The 18,948-nt window shown below is 42.0% G+C and overlaps 1 protein-coding gene across 1 annotated transcript; it reads left to right on the top strand.

Annotated features, from left to right (window-relative positions):
- Positions 1 to 4,885: 4,885 nt before the first annotated feature.
- Positions 4,886 to 17,689, top strand: SH2D1B (SH2 domain containing 1B). Its single transcript, XM_034790741.1, has 4 exons — positions 4,886 to 5,198; positions 8,333 to 8,396; positions 10,994 to 11,165; positions 15,300 to 17,689. Exons 1-4 carry the CDS (start codon positions 5,065 to 5,067, stop codon positions 15,335 to 15,337), a joined length of 408 nt encoding a protein of 135 aa, XP_034646632.1. The 5' UTR covers positions 4,886 to 5,064; the 3' UTR covers positions 15,338 to 17,689.
- The last annotated feature ends 1,259 nt before the right edge of the window (positions 17,690 to 18,948 follow it).

Below are 18,948 nucleotides of genomic sequence, written 5' to 3'. Positions count from 1 at the left end.
GTTCCCTGTGGCCATCGTTACAAAGTCCCGTGCCAACAGTTACCATTAGGGTTGGCTGAAAAACTTCGAATGAAACATTTTCCCTGCAGTAAATGGAGTTCCATTGAAATCAAAATTTTCCACAAGAGAAGATCTACTTCAGTGGAATTTTACATTGGGAAAAAATCTAAACTAAATGTTTCAGGTTGATCTGTATCTCTGTATCTGCCTGAGCTGCTGCAATGCCTCATGGGAGATGTAATTCCAGGTTCCTAATACCTCCATTCTCTCCTGCACTTCCAGCTCTCCAGCAAGACTACATCTCCCTTGATGCACCGTGGTCTTTTCTTCAGGGGTGTAGTCCTGAATGGGCAAGTACAGATACTACCGGAGTGCCCTGCCAACAAGACTTCACTCACACGGTGAATGCGGACGATGCCATTTTCAAAACAAAACTGCGTCCTCCATGTGGCAAAAGTGCCAGAACACTTCCAGCACATGCCACCTGAGAGGCTGAGCTGCCTCATGCCGCAAAATGCTTCCAACTGGTAATGCTGAAACATTTCATTTTGCTAGAAAATGTCTAATCTTATTCTTTCAACATTTGTGAATCAAAATTTTTCGCAACTTATGTATAGACCGAAAACCGATGTTGAAATATTGGAATTTCCTGCAGGATGGAAATTTTGGTGGTCAATCTGCTAATGGTATTGTGGATAAGGCTACAGTTAGGTATGTTGCTTTTTAAATTCTGATTTATCAGAGGCAAATTTGGATGGTTATTCTGTTTCCTAATTCCTTCATAAAAATAAGCTAAAAACGCTAAAGAGAATTATGGGATCAAGTTTCCGCTTAGCTTTTCAGTTTGGAGGCAATCTAATAATATATCTTTATTCTAGTGTTGCAAAACTGACTCTAGTAACACCTATTATCTACAGATCTTGGCAATTACATTTGCTTCTTGAATTTACATTATGACTATCCTCTTTCAGTCTGAAGATCTGATTATCCTGCTGTAACAAAGAGCCTGTCTACAATGGAAAAATCTATTTAATTGGAGAGTCCAGTTACAATGAAGCAGCACACTGAATAGGCTTAAAATGTAGGTTGGTCTTGCAATGTAGATGAGACCAAACTATATACCTAAATCATACTACAGCCTTGGACATTGCAGACTTCAGTGTGATCTGGTAATATGTTGAAAACCTAGTTTGGTCAAGTTTGCACTGTAAATCTGAGTCATATTTTAATTTTATGATGCTATTTTGAGAGGGGCCTGCATCATGGCAGTTTTTCACATATTACGAAAAGAATCAAAGACCACAGCAGATAGAGTTGGAGCTCAGCATTGTTTTTCTTCTCCCACATATCCGCTTTTATTATATGGTCAAAATACAAGTGACCACTTCCTCTATTTCCTGTTTTCTGCTCACATGCTTAGCATTTTGTTAATGTTGTGTGTAGTTCAGACATCTGTGCCATCAGATCCCATACTTGTTAGGCAAGTTCCTCTCTGGTGCTTACTATCAGTACACTGGCTGTTCCCAGCAGTGCTGTGTTGGCTGGGTCACATGACTGGACTTCCCAAAATTTGCTGGTTGCCTTTCTTCTTTCCTATTGTTCTCTTAACTGAAGATGAAGTAGAATTGAGTTTGATATTGAATTCCTCTTATAGTGTGAGCCAGTCTAGTCTGATCCATCTGCTCAGCAGTCACTGTTCCCCTCTTGACAGCTCTCTGCAGCAGTTTCTCCAATCTCTGTATATAAGCTGAAACCTTCTTGCCCCTTTGCTGTTGGATATTAAGGAACTTAAAATAAATATCCTCAGAGTTCGTTGTGTTCCCAAAGGTGTGATTGAGGGCCTCTAGGCCAGAGGTTCTCAACCTTTTTCTTTCTGAGCCCCCTGTCCCCAACATGCTGTAAAAACTCCCCGGCCTTTCTGTGCCACATCTGGATTTCTGCATATAAAAGTCAGGGCTGGCATTAAGAGGCTGCAAGCAGGGCAATTGCTTGAGGCCCCAAACCACCGGAAGCACTGAGAAGCTACGTTTCTCAGGCTTCTGCTTCAACCCCAGGTGGCAGGGCTCAGGGATCTGGGCTTCAGCCCCGTGCTGTGGGTCTTCGGCTTTCTGTCCTGGGCTTCAGCGAGTCTAACGCTGGTCCTGTTTGGCGTCCCCCCTGAAACCTGCTCGCGGCCCTCCAGGCAGCCCCAGACCTCTGGCTGAGAACCACTGTTCTAGGCAGTCCTTCACACTGACCCCAGGGTTACTGAGCTTCAGGGTGTGAATCATGTCTGATGCTGGGCCCCTGAGGCTCTCTACTGCAGTGGTTCTCAAACTTGGGACACCGCTTGTTCAGGGAAAGCCCCTGGCAGGCCGGGCCAATTTGTTTACCTGCCTCATCCGCAGGTTTGGCTAATCGCGGCTCCCAGTGGCCGCGGTTTGCTGCTCCAGGCCAATGGGGGCTGCAGGAAGCAGCGTGGCCCGAGGGATGTGCTGGCTGCCCTTCCTGCAGCCCCCATTGGTCTGGAGCACCGAACCACAGCCAGTGGGAGCCGCAATCGGCCGAACCTGCGGATGCGGCAGGTAAACAAACCGGCCCGGCCCGCCAGAGGCTTTCCCTGAACAAGCGGCGGCCCTAGTTTGACAACCACTGATGTACAGCACTGAATGTGGGAAATGTTCTTCTTCAATGAGGATGGAGTTGGAGGGGAGGGGAGGGGAGGGGGAGGAAGCAGGTCAAAGCAGGATTTGAAGTGAAACCCAGGACTGTGGGGAGGTATGGTATTTACCTGTGCACAGTCCTGCTTTGTTCCTCATGATGTCAAAGAACCTATGGCTTTCCTGGCTCTTAATCATTCTTAGAAGGGAATATGGGACTGGGATTTAAATATCTGATTTTTAGCTTCCAAGGTTGAAGTTGGTTCCTTTGTAGCCAAAGTCAAACCATATATTCTTAAACAGCTATTAGTAAAAAATGGCATGGAATTATGTAAAATGAATCAATATAAAAATGTGTGTGTGTGTGTGTGTGTGTGTGTGTGTGTGTGTGTGTGTGTGAATCCCCAGTATGTGGAAATTTGTGACAGCCCTTCCCAACCCCACCCTAACTCTTGTTCACATCCAAATTGTCTGTAAGTAGAATAACTGGATTCTCAACAAAATAGCTCTTAGGTAACCTCAAATGATACATCTGAGACCACTAGACAACACTGGACTGCAGGACCCTGTGATCTCTGACACGGTATTGGATTTCTGTGCAAAATTTCTTTACAGATCAGCCCCTCACTCCCAACTAAATGTTACAAATGTCTGGTAAATAACACATCCTGCAGATCCCTAGATGATCCTTTCCTATCTAGAATTGTAGGGATTGCAGAGCTGTATTGCTTGGTGAATGGAGATCTCTTTTGTCACGTACAGTCTTTTCATCTCCCTAGTTACTTAGGAGCATTGGTACAGTGTGGCCAAATAGCATAGTGCAGATTCCCAGTTTTAGAATGGTAATTTCTTTTCAAGTTAAAATTTCAATCTGGGAATGAGTAATGAACTTCATCTTTTGAATAAGGAACTGGGAATCTGAATAAGGAAGTGGGAATAAGTGGACCAAACTCAGCCTACTGATGAACCATCTCGATCTTTCTCATCATGCCAGTTATAGATGTAATGATGCAGCCAAGTTCACCAGATATTGGCAGACAGCAGAGGAATGGTGAGTCTTGGGAATCTTGGGTTCCATTCCAGGCTCTCGAGGGGAATATATTTGAATGGGCATAATCTCACAGACTATTCTGTCCTAGTTCTGTGTGTCTCTTGCGCCTTCTACACTTTACAGGTTCCTCAGACTAGTCTTAGTCTCTTTGCTTTAGTAGTCCTGGATTCCTCCTCTGGGTTTCCCTTCTTCATTCCAATCTAATCCCTCCTTTGCCACACCCCCAAGTCTGCCTCTTGTCCCCTCTGCATTCAACTCAGAATGCTCCCTCCTTCTCCATGCTACCTGGGCAGTAAAAGGGAGACCACTAAGCAGGGCCAGCTCCAGGCACCAGCTGAGCAAGCAAGTGCTTGAGGTGGCCAAGGGGAAGGGGCGGCACGTCAGGCTTTTTGGCGGCAATTCGGCGGAGGGTTCTGAATTGCCGCCGAAGAAGAAAGTGGCGCGGTGGAGCTGCTGGAGATCGCAGCTTTTTTTTTTTTCTTTTTCCGCCGCTTGGGGGCGGCAAAAACCCTGGAGCTGGCCCTGCCACTGAGAGCACAGGAAAGACAAATTCACTGCTCTCAGTTCTGCTGCCTCCGTGGCTGGGAGCAGCAATTCCAATGAAAGTTCTGCTTTGTCCCTATATCCCTGGGTTGGCACATGCTCAGTACAGACTGAAACTTGGGCAAATTTAGCTGCCAAACTCTAAATAGTCTCTGCTGAGCATGTGTGAATTGCAACATTTTTCAAAGAGTTATAATTTGGCCAAGTTTGAGTAGATTTTCATGGGGACAGCAGAAGGGACATCCTTGACAGCAGAGCAACCACCGCCCAGCCAAATTTCACATTCCATGTTCTAAATCATGGCTGCACTACAGCTACAGCTGCTCCACAAAATGGTTGTGTACAATTTTTAACATGGGTAAAACATGTTTTTCTCTAATTTTGTTCTCAAATAGTCGAGCAACGTTTGCGAATACTCCCCTTCTTCCCCCTTCACACCCGCCCCCCCCACACACACACACCTGAGGTGCACACCTAACAGGAAAAATATCAGCCCAATAGATTAAACTTTTCCAAAGCTATGAGCATTGGAAAACATGATCTTATAATGAAGCGTTGGAGGATGGGGCCTATTTCAGCTACACCATTGGCCATTTCACATTTCCTGTGTTGATCATATTCATTTGCTCTCTGTCTGCTAGAAGAGCTTTCCAGAACGGTCAGTAACAACCACACAGATGAACCCACTGACACACTCAATGCTTCAAGAAAATCTTCTCCTAGCAAACAGTTTCAGTTTCAACATCCTCTAGCCAACTTCATTTTCATGCCAGACTGCTGAATTCACCTGGAATCAGTTATAAAGGCAAGGGGTCTGATTGCTGTTCTTCCATGGAGTTCCCATTTTATCATGGAAACATAACGAGAAAAACCTGTGAAGAATTACTAAGCAAGAAAGGCAAGGATGGCAGCTTTTTATTACGAGAGAGCGAGAGCGTGGCAGGAGCCTTGTGTCTTTGTGTTTTGTAAGTACTGTACTTATATTTAAAAATTGTATTAATTTTAAGACAATCAGAAGTGGAAGTTATTACATCCTTAAAGGTGAATAAGTAGCAAATGTGAAAGTGATCTCACAGGCCAGAAACTTAAATATGCTGCATATCCCTAGCTAGTGTACAAAATACTTCTGCAGAAGAAAGAGGCACACATTGCCTCTGGCATAGGAGGGAGTGAAGACTTTGGGCATGGCAGGGAGGGGAGGGCGGTAAACACCTCTGGCATGAGGGAGATGCTGGTAGTTAGAAGTCCCTGAAATTGAAAAGGTTGGAAGGGTGGCACACAGGATGCTTTGCATACTGTTGGCATGGTAGTATGTTAAAGGTCAAGTCCCATATATATCTCTAGCTGCAATTCAGCCCAATCAGATATACTCCAGGTTAAAGTGACCTGGCTTATTATCATACCTGGAATCCCCAGGGGCAGGCCAAGCTTTAGGGTTCTGGGTAGGTTTGGATAGCCCACGTTAAAGTTTGTGCTGCCACAGCTTCATTGTTCTGGACCTGAGCTGTCTAAATTAAAGTTAGCTTTGGTATGTCTACTCCATCCGCAGTCACACCTAGTGACTGCACTACAGACAGGCTCTGAGCTGTGCTGCTTCTGCACAGGAACAACAAGAAGATTACTTTAATCTAAGATAAGCAAATCTGAATCCTAAAAACTACCTGAACAGATCTTGCATGCGAAGAAAGTGCTATTTTTACATAGTCACATTTAACCACCCTTTGTTTTTAAAACATAACTTGAAGCAACCACATCAGACAAACAGATGTCTGTTTCCAGGGTCTGAAAACTCTAGATAAATTAGCAAGGCTTTGGAGCTGTGCTCCGGCTCTGCTTCAGCTCCAGGCAACAATCTGCAGCTCCACTGCTCCAGAGCTGCTCCGCACTCAAGCTCCGGGCTCTGCTCCAAAGCCCTGTAAATTAGGGTTGTTAAACAAATAAAACAATTAATCACAAGATTAAAAAAAAATCGCAATTAATCACAGTTGTAATTGCACTATTAAACAATAATAGACATATTTGCAAATGTAGAAAACATCCAAAAATATTTAAATAAATGGTATTCTATTTCAATTACAACACAGAATACAAAGTGTACAGTGCTCACTTTATATTATTATTTTTATTACAAATATTTGCACTGTAAAAAAGACAAAAGAAATAGTATTTTTCAATTAATCTCCTACAATTACTGTAGAGCAACCTCTTTATCATGGAAGTGCAACTTACAAATGTAGAATTTTTTATTTTTTTACATAACTACACTCAAAAATAAAATAATGTAAAACTTTATAGCCTACAAGTGCACTCAGTCCTACATCTTATTCAGCCAATCGCTAAGACAAACAAGTTTGTTTGCATTTACAGGAGATAAATGCTGTCCGATTCTTATTTACAATGTCACCTGAAAGTCAGAACAGATGTTCGCATGGCACTTTTGTAGCCAGCATTGCAAGGTATTTACATGCCAGATATGCTAAATATTTGTATGCTCCTTCATGCTTCCAGCTGATGATGCTCGTTTAAAAAAGTGTTAATTAAATTTGTGACTGAACTCCTTGGGAGGAGAATTGTATGTCTCCTGCTCTGTGGTTTTACCCACGTTATGCCATATAGTTCATGTTATAGCAGTCTCAGATGATGGCCCAGCATATGTTGTTCGTTTTAAGAACACTTTCATTGCAGATTTGACAAAATGCAAAGAAGGTATCAATGTGAGATTTCTAAAGCTAGCTACAGCACTCGACCCAAGGTTTAAGAATCTGAAGTGCCTTCCAAAATCTGAGAGGGATGAGGTGTTCAGCATGCCTTCAGAAGTCTTAAAAGAGCAACACTCTGATGGGGAAACTACAGAACCCAAACCACCAAAAAAAGAAAATCAACCTTCTGTTGGTGGCATCTGACTCAGGTGAAATCAGTCCACACTGCTTTGGATCGTTATTGAGCAGAACCCGTCATCAGCATGGACGCATGTCCTCTGGAATGGAGGTTGAAGCATGAAGGGGCATATGAATGTTTAGAATATCTGGCATGTAAATATTCTGCAATGCCAGCTACAAAAGTGCCATGTGATCGCCTGTTCTCACTTTCAGGTGACATTGTAAATAAGAAGTGGGCAGCATTATATCCTGTAAATGTAAACAAACTTGTTTGTCTTAGAGATTGGTTGAACAAGATTTAGGACTCAGTAGACTTGTAGGCTCTAAAGTTTTACATTGTTTTATTTTGGGTGCAGTTATGTAAAAAAATAAAAAAAATCTACATTTGTAAATTGCACTGTCATGATAAAGAGATTGCACTACAGTACTTGCATGAGATGAATAGAAAAATACTGTTTCTTTTATTTATCTTTTTACAGTGCAAATATTTGTAATCAGAAATAATAATATAAAGTGAGCATTGTATACTTTGTATTCTGTATTGTAACTGAAATAAGTATATTTGAAAATGTAGAAAATATCAAAAAATATAATAAATTTAAATTGATATTCTATTATTATTTTACAACGTGATTATAATTGTGTTTAATCGTGATTAATTTTTTAATCGAGTTAATTTGTGTTGATTTAATTGCTTGAGTTAACTGTGATTAATTGACAGCCCTAACATAAATCTAATGTAAAAATGAATGTGTGCCCAAAACTCTCCAGTATCCTTCTTTCATGGTAGTGCTTGAAAGCAAGTGTTTATAAATGCACAAAATACACTTCAGGTGCCCTTTTAAAAAGGTAAATGGACACTATTTCTGTTTTAAGGAACTCCTGCTTTTTCTTTAGATTTAGGCTGCAGAGTTAGCTTTGGGGTATCTATCTTCACTAATTAAATGGCTAAGCATTTTCTAAAATAGCTGTTTGTACAAGTGACATACTTTGTACTTTAGAAGAGATTTAAATGGTTTGTAATTGTTGTTAGCAAAAAATATAATGACAGACATTTCCAGAGATTGGCTCCCTGGGGTTTTAGTCGTTTATTGTTTTAGCTTGGTTTACATTTAAAAAAAAAATACTTCCACCAAAAGTTTTAGACGTAGTGGTGTCTAGCCATTGTTGTTCCTTGAATGTTGATAAAAAACAACTTATGAAAGGGTATCTCTTCACAGCTTTGAACGGCTAATCTACACTTATCGAATCTTCAGGGAACATGAAGGTTACCTTCGGATTCAGGTAAAAAATGTCATTTCATCTGCAAGAAAAAATATTGTTTAATGTCATTTTCTGATTAAAAAATCATATACATAAAATCTCACCTTCACAAGGTATTTTCATACCTGCATTCTACCCCACACAACCCTTGACAACACTTTTTGTCATTACCCACTAGCTTGGAAGTAACACACTATTGCTAGCTCCACAGTAATCTCTTTGTATCCATCATTTATTGTGTGGCTTGCCCATAGCTACTGATTTGACCATGTCTTTTTGACAGCATAAAATCTCTCTTGAGTATCTACTCACATACTTTGTCTTCCTTTTTCTGATGGAATGCGCTTCCATTTCACCAAAGGCATTGCTGGGTCCTGTGTACAAACACCTTGTGCTTCTGAATGTTAAGGGATTTTGAATTTTGGAATTAGTCCTTTCCTTTTAAAAAGATCTGTATATAATATTTTTGTGTGACTGTAATGCTCCGAGAGCTGCTTTTGAGCATTACTGATTTGGGCTGGATTTCTAAGCAAGGGCATTCTGCTTTATTTATTTTATTTTGTTGCTTTCCTCTACACCATAGAGTATAGACTGCTTGCTAGGATCATCTGGGGATATCTCACCAAACTAATTCCCTGGTATTCCAGGGGCATCAGGTATTGGTGGTGGGTATCTGAGTCGAATTTGATGGCCTGTGTTTATTCATTCTGTCCTTTATGGTTGCAGAGCAAAGTTTGCAGACAGACTGTTCAACCTAAAGACTATGATGTCAGAAGACAAAAATAACTCAAAAGTACTTTTTAAAAAGTATCCTTTTTAAGCCAATCTCCTGATTTTGGAACACTTGGAATTGGCATTACAGCATACTCTTTTTTATAGGCGGATAACTTCCAAGCCTTATCTTTCTCACCACAATTCTTGAAAGCCTTCTCCCCTCGATCACAGCAGCCTGGGCCCTCAATCACATACATGACCACCTCCCGAGTGTCTCAGTGCTGTTTACAATGTTGGGCATAGGAGACTGCTATACACCCAGCTGAATGTGATGGATGATGTTTGGAACGTGAACTTTGATTCCCTAAGGCTGTGTCTACATTACCACTTTTGTCGATAAAACTTTTGTCAGTCAGGAGTGTGAAAAAAACGCTCCACTGACCGACTTAAGTTTCACCAGCAAAAGTGCTGGTGTGGACAGCGCTATGTTGACAGGAGAGGCTCTCCTGCCGCCATAGCTAACGCCGCTTGTTGCGGGTAGTTTAATTATGCCGGCAGGAGAGCTGCTGTTCTGGGGAAGCAACAAAAACATTTAGAACAGGGTGGGTCAGATTGATTATTTGAGAAATTCAGGCAAGGTGTACACTAGAAAGTTTCCCTGGCATAAAAATGTCAGCTAAGAGTGTGACTTCTCTCTCTCTCTCTCTCTCTCTCTCTCTCTCTTTTTAACAGTATTTCTTGACTGGCACTAGCCTCAGTGTAGATGCAGATATATCAGCATATCTTATTTCACTCGGGAAACCAAGTATAAGCTATAGCAGAAGCACTTTCTATTTTATTTTTTTAGGACATAAGCTGTTTCTACACTAGGAAGATTTGCTGGAACAGCTATCCTGGCAAACCTTTTCTAGTGTAGACGAGGCCTCAAAAGGACAGTCTCTGGGACTGAAACTGAATTCAGGCTGGGTGCCAAGAGTTCTGTGGTTTCCTAAAAGGGCAGAGCCAAACCACATTCCTTTAACTTAAGAGGAAAGGCTGTCTGTTTTAGCTTGTAGCAAAGCGTCAGACTAAATACGCATGTAGGCTGTTTACTCTAAAATCCTTTTCTCTCTAACGCTTTTAATCCAACTGATAAATACAAATACTTTGTTTTAAGGAGGCTTTTGGTCACTATACCACTGGTCATAGATTCCCAAAGGAAAGAAATGCAGGTGCCTAAAATCCAGTTGGTCTTACAGAGTGATAAGTGGTTGGTATACACAGGGTACAAGCACCAGATCCCAGTCTTAGAGTGGGAGACTTGTGTGGTTCCACCCTAAGACAGATAAGGACAAGAGTTGCATCACCAAAGAGGGTACACTCAGAGAGACCAGAGCGGGGACAGAGGTACAGCTAGCTCTGTAGCTGCGACATGAGCACTTCTCTCTATGATAAGATTGGTGCTTTTATAAATAACTGAACATTTTATTTTTATTTATCAGTCACCATATCTGTTCAGCATTCAGTTAAGAATGAACTACTGGTCACGCACTTACAGGACTCTGAATGAATAGAGTGACCATATGTCCTGTTTTGGCCGGACAGTCCCTTTTTTAAGCCTTGTCCCGGCCATTCCCACTTTTTTGGCAAAAGTGGGCATTTGTCCTGTTTGCTTTTGCCAATGTGCGGGCGGGGAGGGTGAGCGGTGATGCCAGCCCCATGCCTGGGGTAGGTAGGACTCGGGCGGGGTACAGGCAGTGCTTGGGCAAGCAGCGACGCCAGCCCTGTGCAGGGGGGAGGGAGCTTGGCCAAGTGGCTCAGGACAGCCCCGCGCCAGATGGTGTCCTGTTTTCCGTTTGGGAAATAGGGTCACTCTATGGATGAAAAATACATGCAATGGCAATGCTTTTTTCACTTTCCTTCAGACTTCTGAAGACGTTCCACAACGGGTCTTCAAAACAATAAAGGATTTAATATACGCATATGAAAAGCCAAATCAAGGACTCGTCATCAACCTTCGCTACCCAGTAAGGAGACCGAAGCCCCCAAGGAGGAGAGTAAGGAAATCCGAGGTAGAGGTGACTGAAGTTTATGATGGTAAGAGGTTTATTTCTGTCTTTTTAGCCTAGTACTGGATTGACCGTTCTGAGAGTGAATCCCTTCTGTTTATCCTCAGTGCACAGAGAGCCCAGACCGCAGTTCTACACATTTCCCACTCAGTCCTTGCCACAGTGTTTCAATAACACTTTGAATCACATTTAAGAGTGAGAAGGGAGCTCTGTCAGCCTTTCTTAGTCTGCCAATAAAGGTGCAAGTTAGTAACAATATAATGGCAACTCTGAGAATAGGTGTCCGTGTCACAATGAGCAGGCATGTGAAAATCTATTCAACCTACTGTAGATGGGTAAAACTGAGGCACAGAAAGGTTTGAGAATTCATCTAAACTCTCTTAGTATGTCATGGTGAGAGTCAGGAGTGATACTCAGAATTCTTGCCTCCGATGCACCCTCCGGATGGTTATAATCTTAAGTAATACCAACACAGGCTGGATCTGAACCCATGCGCTAGAGGCAAAATATTTTGCATTCCTGAATCATTGAGTCCCCTATACTTGATTTTAAACTTTCTTTTTATTTCAAGATGAAAAGCAAAAATTACATATTCTGTCTAAGTGATCAAAATCCTACCAGTGACATTAGCTAAATAGCTCCCTAATGAAAATGGGGACAAAGACATACATAATTACTTTGATGGAGTTGGGATTTGACCCGTAATGTTTTAAGATTTAAATAAAAATATTGTCAGTATGCATTACTTCAGTATGGCTATTTACAATATAGTTCCTATAAGGTGCTGAGTCCACTGATTTCAGTGAGAGACCGGGTCCTAAATTACCTTCATACCAAAAATAGCACAAACTAACTAAATTATCTTTCAGAGTAACAGCCGTGTTAGTCTGTATCCGCAAAAAGAAGAACAGGAGTACTCCACGAAAGCTTATGCTCTAATAAATTTGTTAGTCTCTAAGGTGCCACAAGTACTCCTGTTCTTCTTTTTGTAAATTATCTTTGAGGGCCTCAGGGAAAAAATATAATCTAACTTCAAACTCATCGTTTTTTTGTTTTGCTTTGTGTTCTAACATCATAAGTAATCTTAAATCCAACCTGTCCTAAAAATAAAAATGTAGGGAGGAAGTATGATCCAGTGGTTAGGGCACTGTCCTGCTAGTTGTAAGACCCAAGGTCAATCCTTGCTTTACCATAGTCATCTTCTGTGAGCTGGGCAACTCACTTTGTTTCCGTCTCAGTTCCCCAATTGTAAAATGTGCCTAACGCTTCACCAAGGTGTTTAGGATAAATACATTAAAAATTATGAGGCTCTCAGATATAGTATACTTTGATTGTAGTCATGTGTCTTTACTGTAACATGCCCTTGGTTGTGTTAGGATGAATTTAGTAAGAGTGGTAACTGTTAACTTGGACAGTGCTGTTGACACAGAACAAAAGACTTTAAGAAGTGCTGAATAATGCTTAATTGCTGAGTTAATCAAGCAATGTGAACTGTCATTAGAAAGGTTTCAGAGTGATAGCCGTGGTAGCCTGTATCAGCAAAAACAATGAGGAGACCTTGTGACACCTTAGAGACTAACAAATTTATTTGGGCATAAGCTTTCATGGGCTAAAACCCACTTCATCAGGTGCATCATTTTAGCCCATGAAAGTTTATGCCCAAATAAATTTGTTAGTCTCTAAGGTGCCACAAGTACTCCTCATTGTTTTTGTCATTATAAACCGTTTCTCCATTAGAATTGCTTCCCCACAAGAGTAAGTGCTTATACCAGCAAAAGTGTAGGAATCGTGTATGCATGACGCAAGAGTCCTCACTTAGGCACATTGGCTATATGAATTCACAAAGTTTCCAATCCTCTGTGTGAGTTACTCTTGTGGGTAGCCTGGAGCCCTGAATGGCGATCTTTGAAATTGCTCCTAATTTAAGGTGAACTGACATTTTATGTTTAAATGGCACAGTTTTTAAGGGTAATCATTAATGGAACACATAGGTAGACTTAAAATGACAAGTAAATGCTAATAGTTAACTGAAATATATTTTTACCTGGATCCCTCAGTAAGAGCTAAGCCCTATCCCTGACATCTAAAGCGGCGTAAGGAATGCAGCTCTTGCATTGCTTTAGAGCAGGGGTCGGCAACCTACGGCACGCGTGCCAAACACTGCACGCAAGCCGATTCTGAGTGGCGCGCTGCCTACCCGGTGAGAGGAGGTGCGGAGGTGCCGGAAAGCGCCACGCTGGGGGAAAGGGGGAGGAGGGAAGCTTGGCTGCCGCAGGACCAAGCTTCTGCCTCCTGCCCCTGCAGGGGAGAGCGGTGTGGGGGGTCCCGGCCCCCCACCCCACTCAGCCCCCCGCGCACAGCTCTCCCCTGCGGAGGCAGGAGGCAGAAGCTTGGTCCTGCGGCAGCCAAGCTCCCCCCGTCCCCCGTTTCTTCCCACAATGTGGTGCATTCCAGCCCCTCTCCCTGCCGGCGACGGCCCTTGCGAGGGGGAGCCGAGCCAAGCGCAGCGTGCTCCTTGCTGCGTAGAGGAGGCAGAGAGAGGTAGGGACGGAGCCTGGGGGAAGGGGGTGGAACAGGGCATATCCCTTCCAGCCCCCTGCCATGAGCACCACCATGAGCCGAGCACCCCAGCCCTCTGCCCTGCACCTCCCACACACACACCCCAGCCCTCTGCCCTGCACTCCCCCACACCCAGCCCTCTCCCTGCACCTCCACGCACCCTCCAGCTCTCTGCCCTGACCTCCTCCAACACCCAGCCTTCTGCCCTGCACCTCCGCACACACCCCAGCCCTCTGCCCTGACCTCGAGTCGCCCCCAACACCCAGCCTTCTGCCCTGCACCCCCCCACCCCCCCCCCCCCCCCCCCCCCAACACCCAGCCTTCTGCCCTGCACCTCCACACACACCCCAGCCCTCTGCCCTGACTTCGAGTCGCCCCACTCAGCCCACTGCAGGCCTACGTGAACAGAACCCCAGGCTGGAAGCGGGCTGAGCAGGCTGGCGGTGTAAGATCAGCATTTTAATTTAATTTTAAAGGAAGCTTCTTAAACATTTTGAAAACCTTGTTTACTTTACATAAAACAATAGTTTCGTTATATAATATAGACTTATAGAGAGAGGCCGTCTAAAAAACGTTAACATGTATTACCGGCACGCGAAACCTTAAATTAAAGTGAATAAGTGAAGACTCGGCACACCACTTCTGAAAGGTTGCCTATCCCTGGTGTAGGCATTTGTCATAACACTTTGGGATTGGAAACGTAGTTTGTATTTATTTTTATACCATTTCTGTTCCTTTCTACATAAAGCTCCACTTTGCAGCAGCCTTGGCTCCTGTGTAATGCTACTGAGTTGCACAGATGAGTTGAGGTTAAAAATAATGTTTGTCTGCCATTGGGTACCTGGAGAGGCAACTGGTGCCTCTTAAAGGAAACCACAATATCCTTTTGCCAGCTTTCTGACCAAGATCTACAAGTGGCTGGGCCTCTGCTAAACTTCCTTTCTCTCACAAAATTTGAATATGTGAAAGTAATATACGGAATGTTCTGCCCAGATATCTGCTTGAAAGGACATCTAAGCTAATGGAGAGGGAGATGAGGGTCTGAAGAGCTTAAATCTCATCCTTGTCCCCAACTAAATACAGAAGTTAGTTAGCATTACATTTATTATTCTCAGAGAAAAGGAGTCTTAGGTTCTTTTACCCTACAGTTTACAACTGCCTTTCTATCTGGAACTATTGTACGTAATGGAAGGATATGTCGCAGCAATGGCAATCAGAACCACTGACCTGTCTTGTAAACTGTTTCCACTCAGAATCAGTTGAGTATTTCTTTCTATGAGGCATTCCTAACTATACTTCATGGATATGATAGTTCAAGAACTGAGCTGTCTGGTCTTGAAGAAGAACAATGCAGAGTCTCCTCAGCTTGAGTTTCAGGCAATTTCACTCAGATGAGTGGTGGAGGAGTGGTCTTGGGAGGCCAAATCTGCAAGACGCTAGTCCTAACTGCAGTCATATTTAATTGGTGTCCAGAACATTGAATGATTTCATCTCAAAAACCAAAATAAAATGTGTTATTTTAGAACAAGCTCCTCTTTCCTCCTCCTAAAAGAGCATTGGAATGTACAAATGATCACATGCTGTTATGCTGCTTTCTTTACAGAAGTTGAAGAAGGAGATTATGTTGATGTCTTACCTTAAATCAGCTGCGACCTGCTTTTTTGTCAGAGGTCACATCTTATCCTGCTCCCCATCTCAGCAGATCAAATGTAAAAAGCTTGCTCTCAGAACTTATCCTTGCACGTGCCACCACATCTGCTGGCTGGACATTCTCATCAGTGGACTTGTGCCTCTGAAATTCACTCTCCTGGGCAGCTCATCAAAATAACAGACTTGTACTCTTTGGAACACAATACAAGTTATATTTATTATTAGAATAACTTATTTTTATTTTTAATTTGTTATTTTCCTTTTTGCTAACTGAAGTTCTAGCTGCCCCGAACTGCAGCATGTTAGAAAATAATAAGGTAAATATGTTAATTGCATATGGGTAGATCAAATGATAATGGTAGAGCTGAAATCTACTATGATGCAAACTCTATAGACTCTACAGAATGTTAAAACCATGTTTTGTTGTGTTTTCATACTTTGTGCAGGAGACATTCATTTTGCCTCATTTTCAGCTAACTGGATGGTGTATTCAGCTTCAGAATCTTTAATGTCTTGAAGGAATAATATCATCCTGTAGCACTAATACAATCTAAGGCTGCTGACAAAAAAGCATTGACAAGTAACAGCAACTGAAAATAGAGAATATACTATACAGTGTAAATAAATGGCCTGGACTGTTTTCATATCTATAAATGGTATTGTTGAAGACTTACTTTGGGACTGCAAGTTTTACACAGATGCTTTTAGGAACAGTTTAATTTTTTTATATTTAATATTTGTTGCATGTATTTGACACAGCAAACAAATGGCTGTGTGGTGCCTATATTTCTTTTTTTTAAACAAGAGTTGGCTTTAAAGAATTAAACCAGGGATCTGCTTATTATACAGCTTTGTTCTGAAGGTCACTGCTTGGGGAAGTAGTGTGTCTAATGGTAACTGCCAGAAAGAGAACTCAGGAATATTGACTGGCAGAACTAAGAACTGAAAATGGATTGTTCTGTGACCTCTGGCAAGTCATTTAACCTTGCTGTGTGCGTTCCACATCTGTAAAATGAAGATACAGAGGCACGACAAAGATTGTTTCTTTAATGTTTGTAAAGGGCCTTGAGATGGTCAGGTAACATGCCATAGAATTGTGAAGTATGACTATTGGCTCATTATAAATTTAAAGTGCTGGTGATTCCATATGTTGGAATCAGAGGGTATTTGCAGTGTTGTGGTACAAACAGGTGTTTAAATTAACCCTTAGATTTAAGATTAGTGTAGACAGCCAAAACATTGATTTGTCTGAGAAAGTAAGTGGTTGCCCAAGGGGAGAAAAAACTGTTCCGTATTGTAGGGAAAATCTTACTTAAAGAAATATAGGGATTAATGCTTTTATATTAGTAGAGCTCCAGCAGCCTGCTCCACATTCTATCATCAGACTGCTACAGCACTGCTGTAGCACGTCAGTGTAGACACTCACTACAGCAACAGGAAGGATTTTCCTATCACTGTAGTTAATCCACATCCAGGAGAAGCAGTAGCTTGGTTGGCAGAAGAATTCTCCCATCAACCTAGCACCAGGGATTAGGTCATCTTGTAGACAAAAAGCCTAGTGGGAAGAAATTGTTTCAAGTAAAATTGTACTTTATTTTGCTTATTTTGGCAGCTTTAAATTAGTAAAAAAAAAAAAAAAAAATTTTAGCCTCAAATTAAAACCACTAGCCCAAATTGTAGCCTTGAATTAGTAAGAAGAAATTGTTCTGAATTTATTCTTTACTAATTGTGTTTAATAATTGTTTTTAGAAGGATAGAAATTTTATGGCTGTAATTGCCTTATTTACAGTTTGGTGTAAGTGAAGAATGGATGGTAATTAACTAAGAAAGAACAGCCAGCTAGGTCAGATGGTCAAGAAGGAAGTGGAGGAGTCAAGAGGCACCAACTTTCACCCAGATGGCAAATTAACGACCCTAAAGCAAAGGCATACACCCCAAGAACAAGATAAAGAGTGAAGCCAAAGGGACGAGATAAGAAACAGCTGGGAATAACTCCCAGTAACAACCCAAATAATGCTAATTAAAGCAACCTTGAACAGCTCCGGTGTAACACCACAAGGTCCAAAGACTTGTATGGGAACTTATTACTATAAAAAAGGGTGTATTGCTGTGGGACTTTGGGTTCATTCTGCATCAACATCGGAGCTTTGAACACGCTCGACAGAGTCCAGCTCTCTCTCCCTTGTGTGCAGTTTCAGCTGGCCACTGGAAGTGACAGAGCAACACTAAGGACTGGTAACTATAAGATCCAGCTGCAGAACCTTTTTTTTTGGTGGGGGAGTGGTAAATGGAAGCATATACTAAATTTAATGCTTGAACTGTACTCTCAATAAATGCGGCGTATTGCCTTATCCCCTTTTTTAAAATTCCGTGTGCTTCTTATAAGCATAACAATCTTAACTATGTCACTCGGGAGTGTGGATTTTTCACTCCCCTGAGTGACGTAACTAACTTTTTAGTATAGACCCCACCTAAGAGCCCGCAGAGTTCAGGTTCCCAGATTACAGTATGGTACGTCATTGGACTAAGCTCCACAAGAAGCTATGTTCAGTTCTCCATGGCCTGAAGAATAGGTGAGCCAATTACATATCCTTTGGAAGAACATGTGAGAGAACGAGGGACTCGATCCTGTGAAGTTGGAAGTAATAAGTGCAGTAGATGTCAGTAGAAGCACAGAGCAGTCAGCACTTTGCAGGATAGGCCCTAAAAGAGGGGAGCAGTGAAGGACTATGAAGATAAACTGAGCCAAAATACCCACCTGTACCTATATAGGACTCGTTGGAATATGCAGTAGTTGCTCTTTGGACAGCGTGTGAGATTATTGGCGGGGGGAGGAATACAAGTCAGATGTCTTATTTGTCATTAAAATCGTGACATGTTTCTAGATAATTCATAGGCCTTGAGCATCAGGAAAATGGTCTCAAGTTTCTAATACCTGCATGCAAGAGATCAAGGCCTGACCATGGTCTGTGTTATGCAGGAGATCCGACTAGATGATAACAATGGCCTGAAATAATGAGTGGGGTATTAACTGTATAAAGGTTTCAGGGAAAGCTCATGACTGTATATATAAGAGGCAGCTTTATGCCAGTATCCTAGGCAGGTATTGCATTACATGTATGGTTAAAAAAACAAAACCGCAAAAGACCATCCATTTTTCTTGCAAATGATCTGAATGAAGTTCACTAAGTTAGCTCACTAACTTCACTCCTGCAGAAATCTTTGCTAGGTGTTTTCTAATTAACATATTAGGTCAACACAGGCCATATACACTGAATGAGTAAAACATGGCTGAAAATCAGATTTAATTCTGGGAAAGACTCTAACTTGAAAGCTACAGAGAATGAGTCACTCCCCTTTCTTGACTTTTTTAAATAGGGTTAGAAACAGTACAGCACAGGAAACCACACACTTCTCTCTCTCTTCTCCAATGTACTTTAACTGTAACTTGGAGGGGCCCTTGTGAATCAAAATTATAGTTTGATTTCCTGTTCAACTTTTAGCCAATGTCGAGACTTTCAGTGGAACCAGTCACTATCAATGACGTGATGTTGTTTTTCTGAGATAAACACTTATTCTCTAGACCAGAGCTGATGATGTCA

This window comes from Trachemys scripta, chromosome 1, assembly GCF_013100865.1.
Source record: "Trachemys scripta elegans isolate TJP31775 chromosome 1, CAS_Tse_1.0, whole genome shotgun sequence".
Taxonomy (NCBI): domain Eukaryota; kingdom Metazoa; phylum Chordata; order Testudines; family Emydidae; genus Trachemys; species Trachemys scripta.
This window is presented reverse-complemented; position numbering and strand designations above follow the sequence as displayed.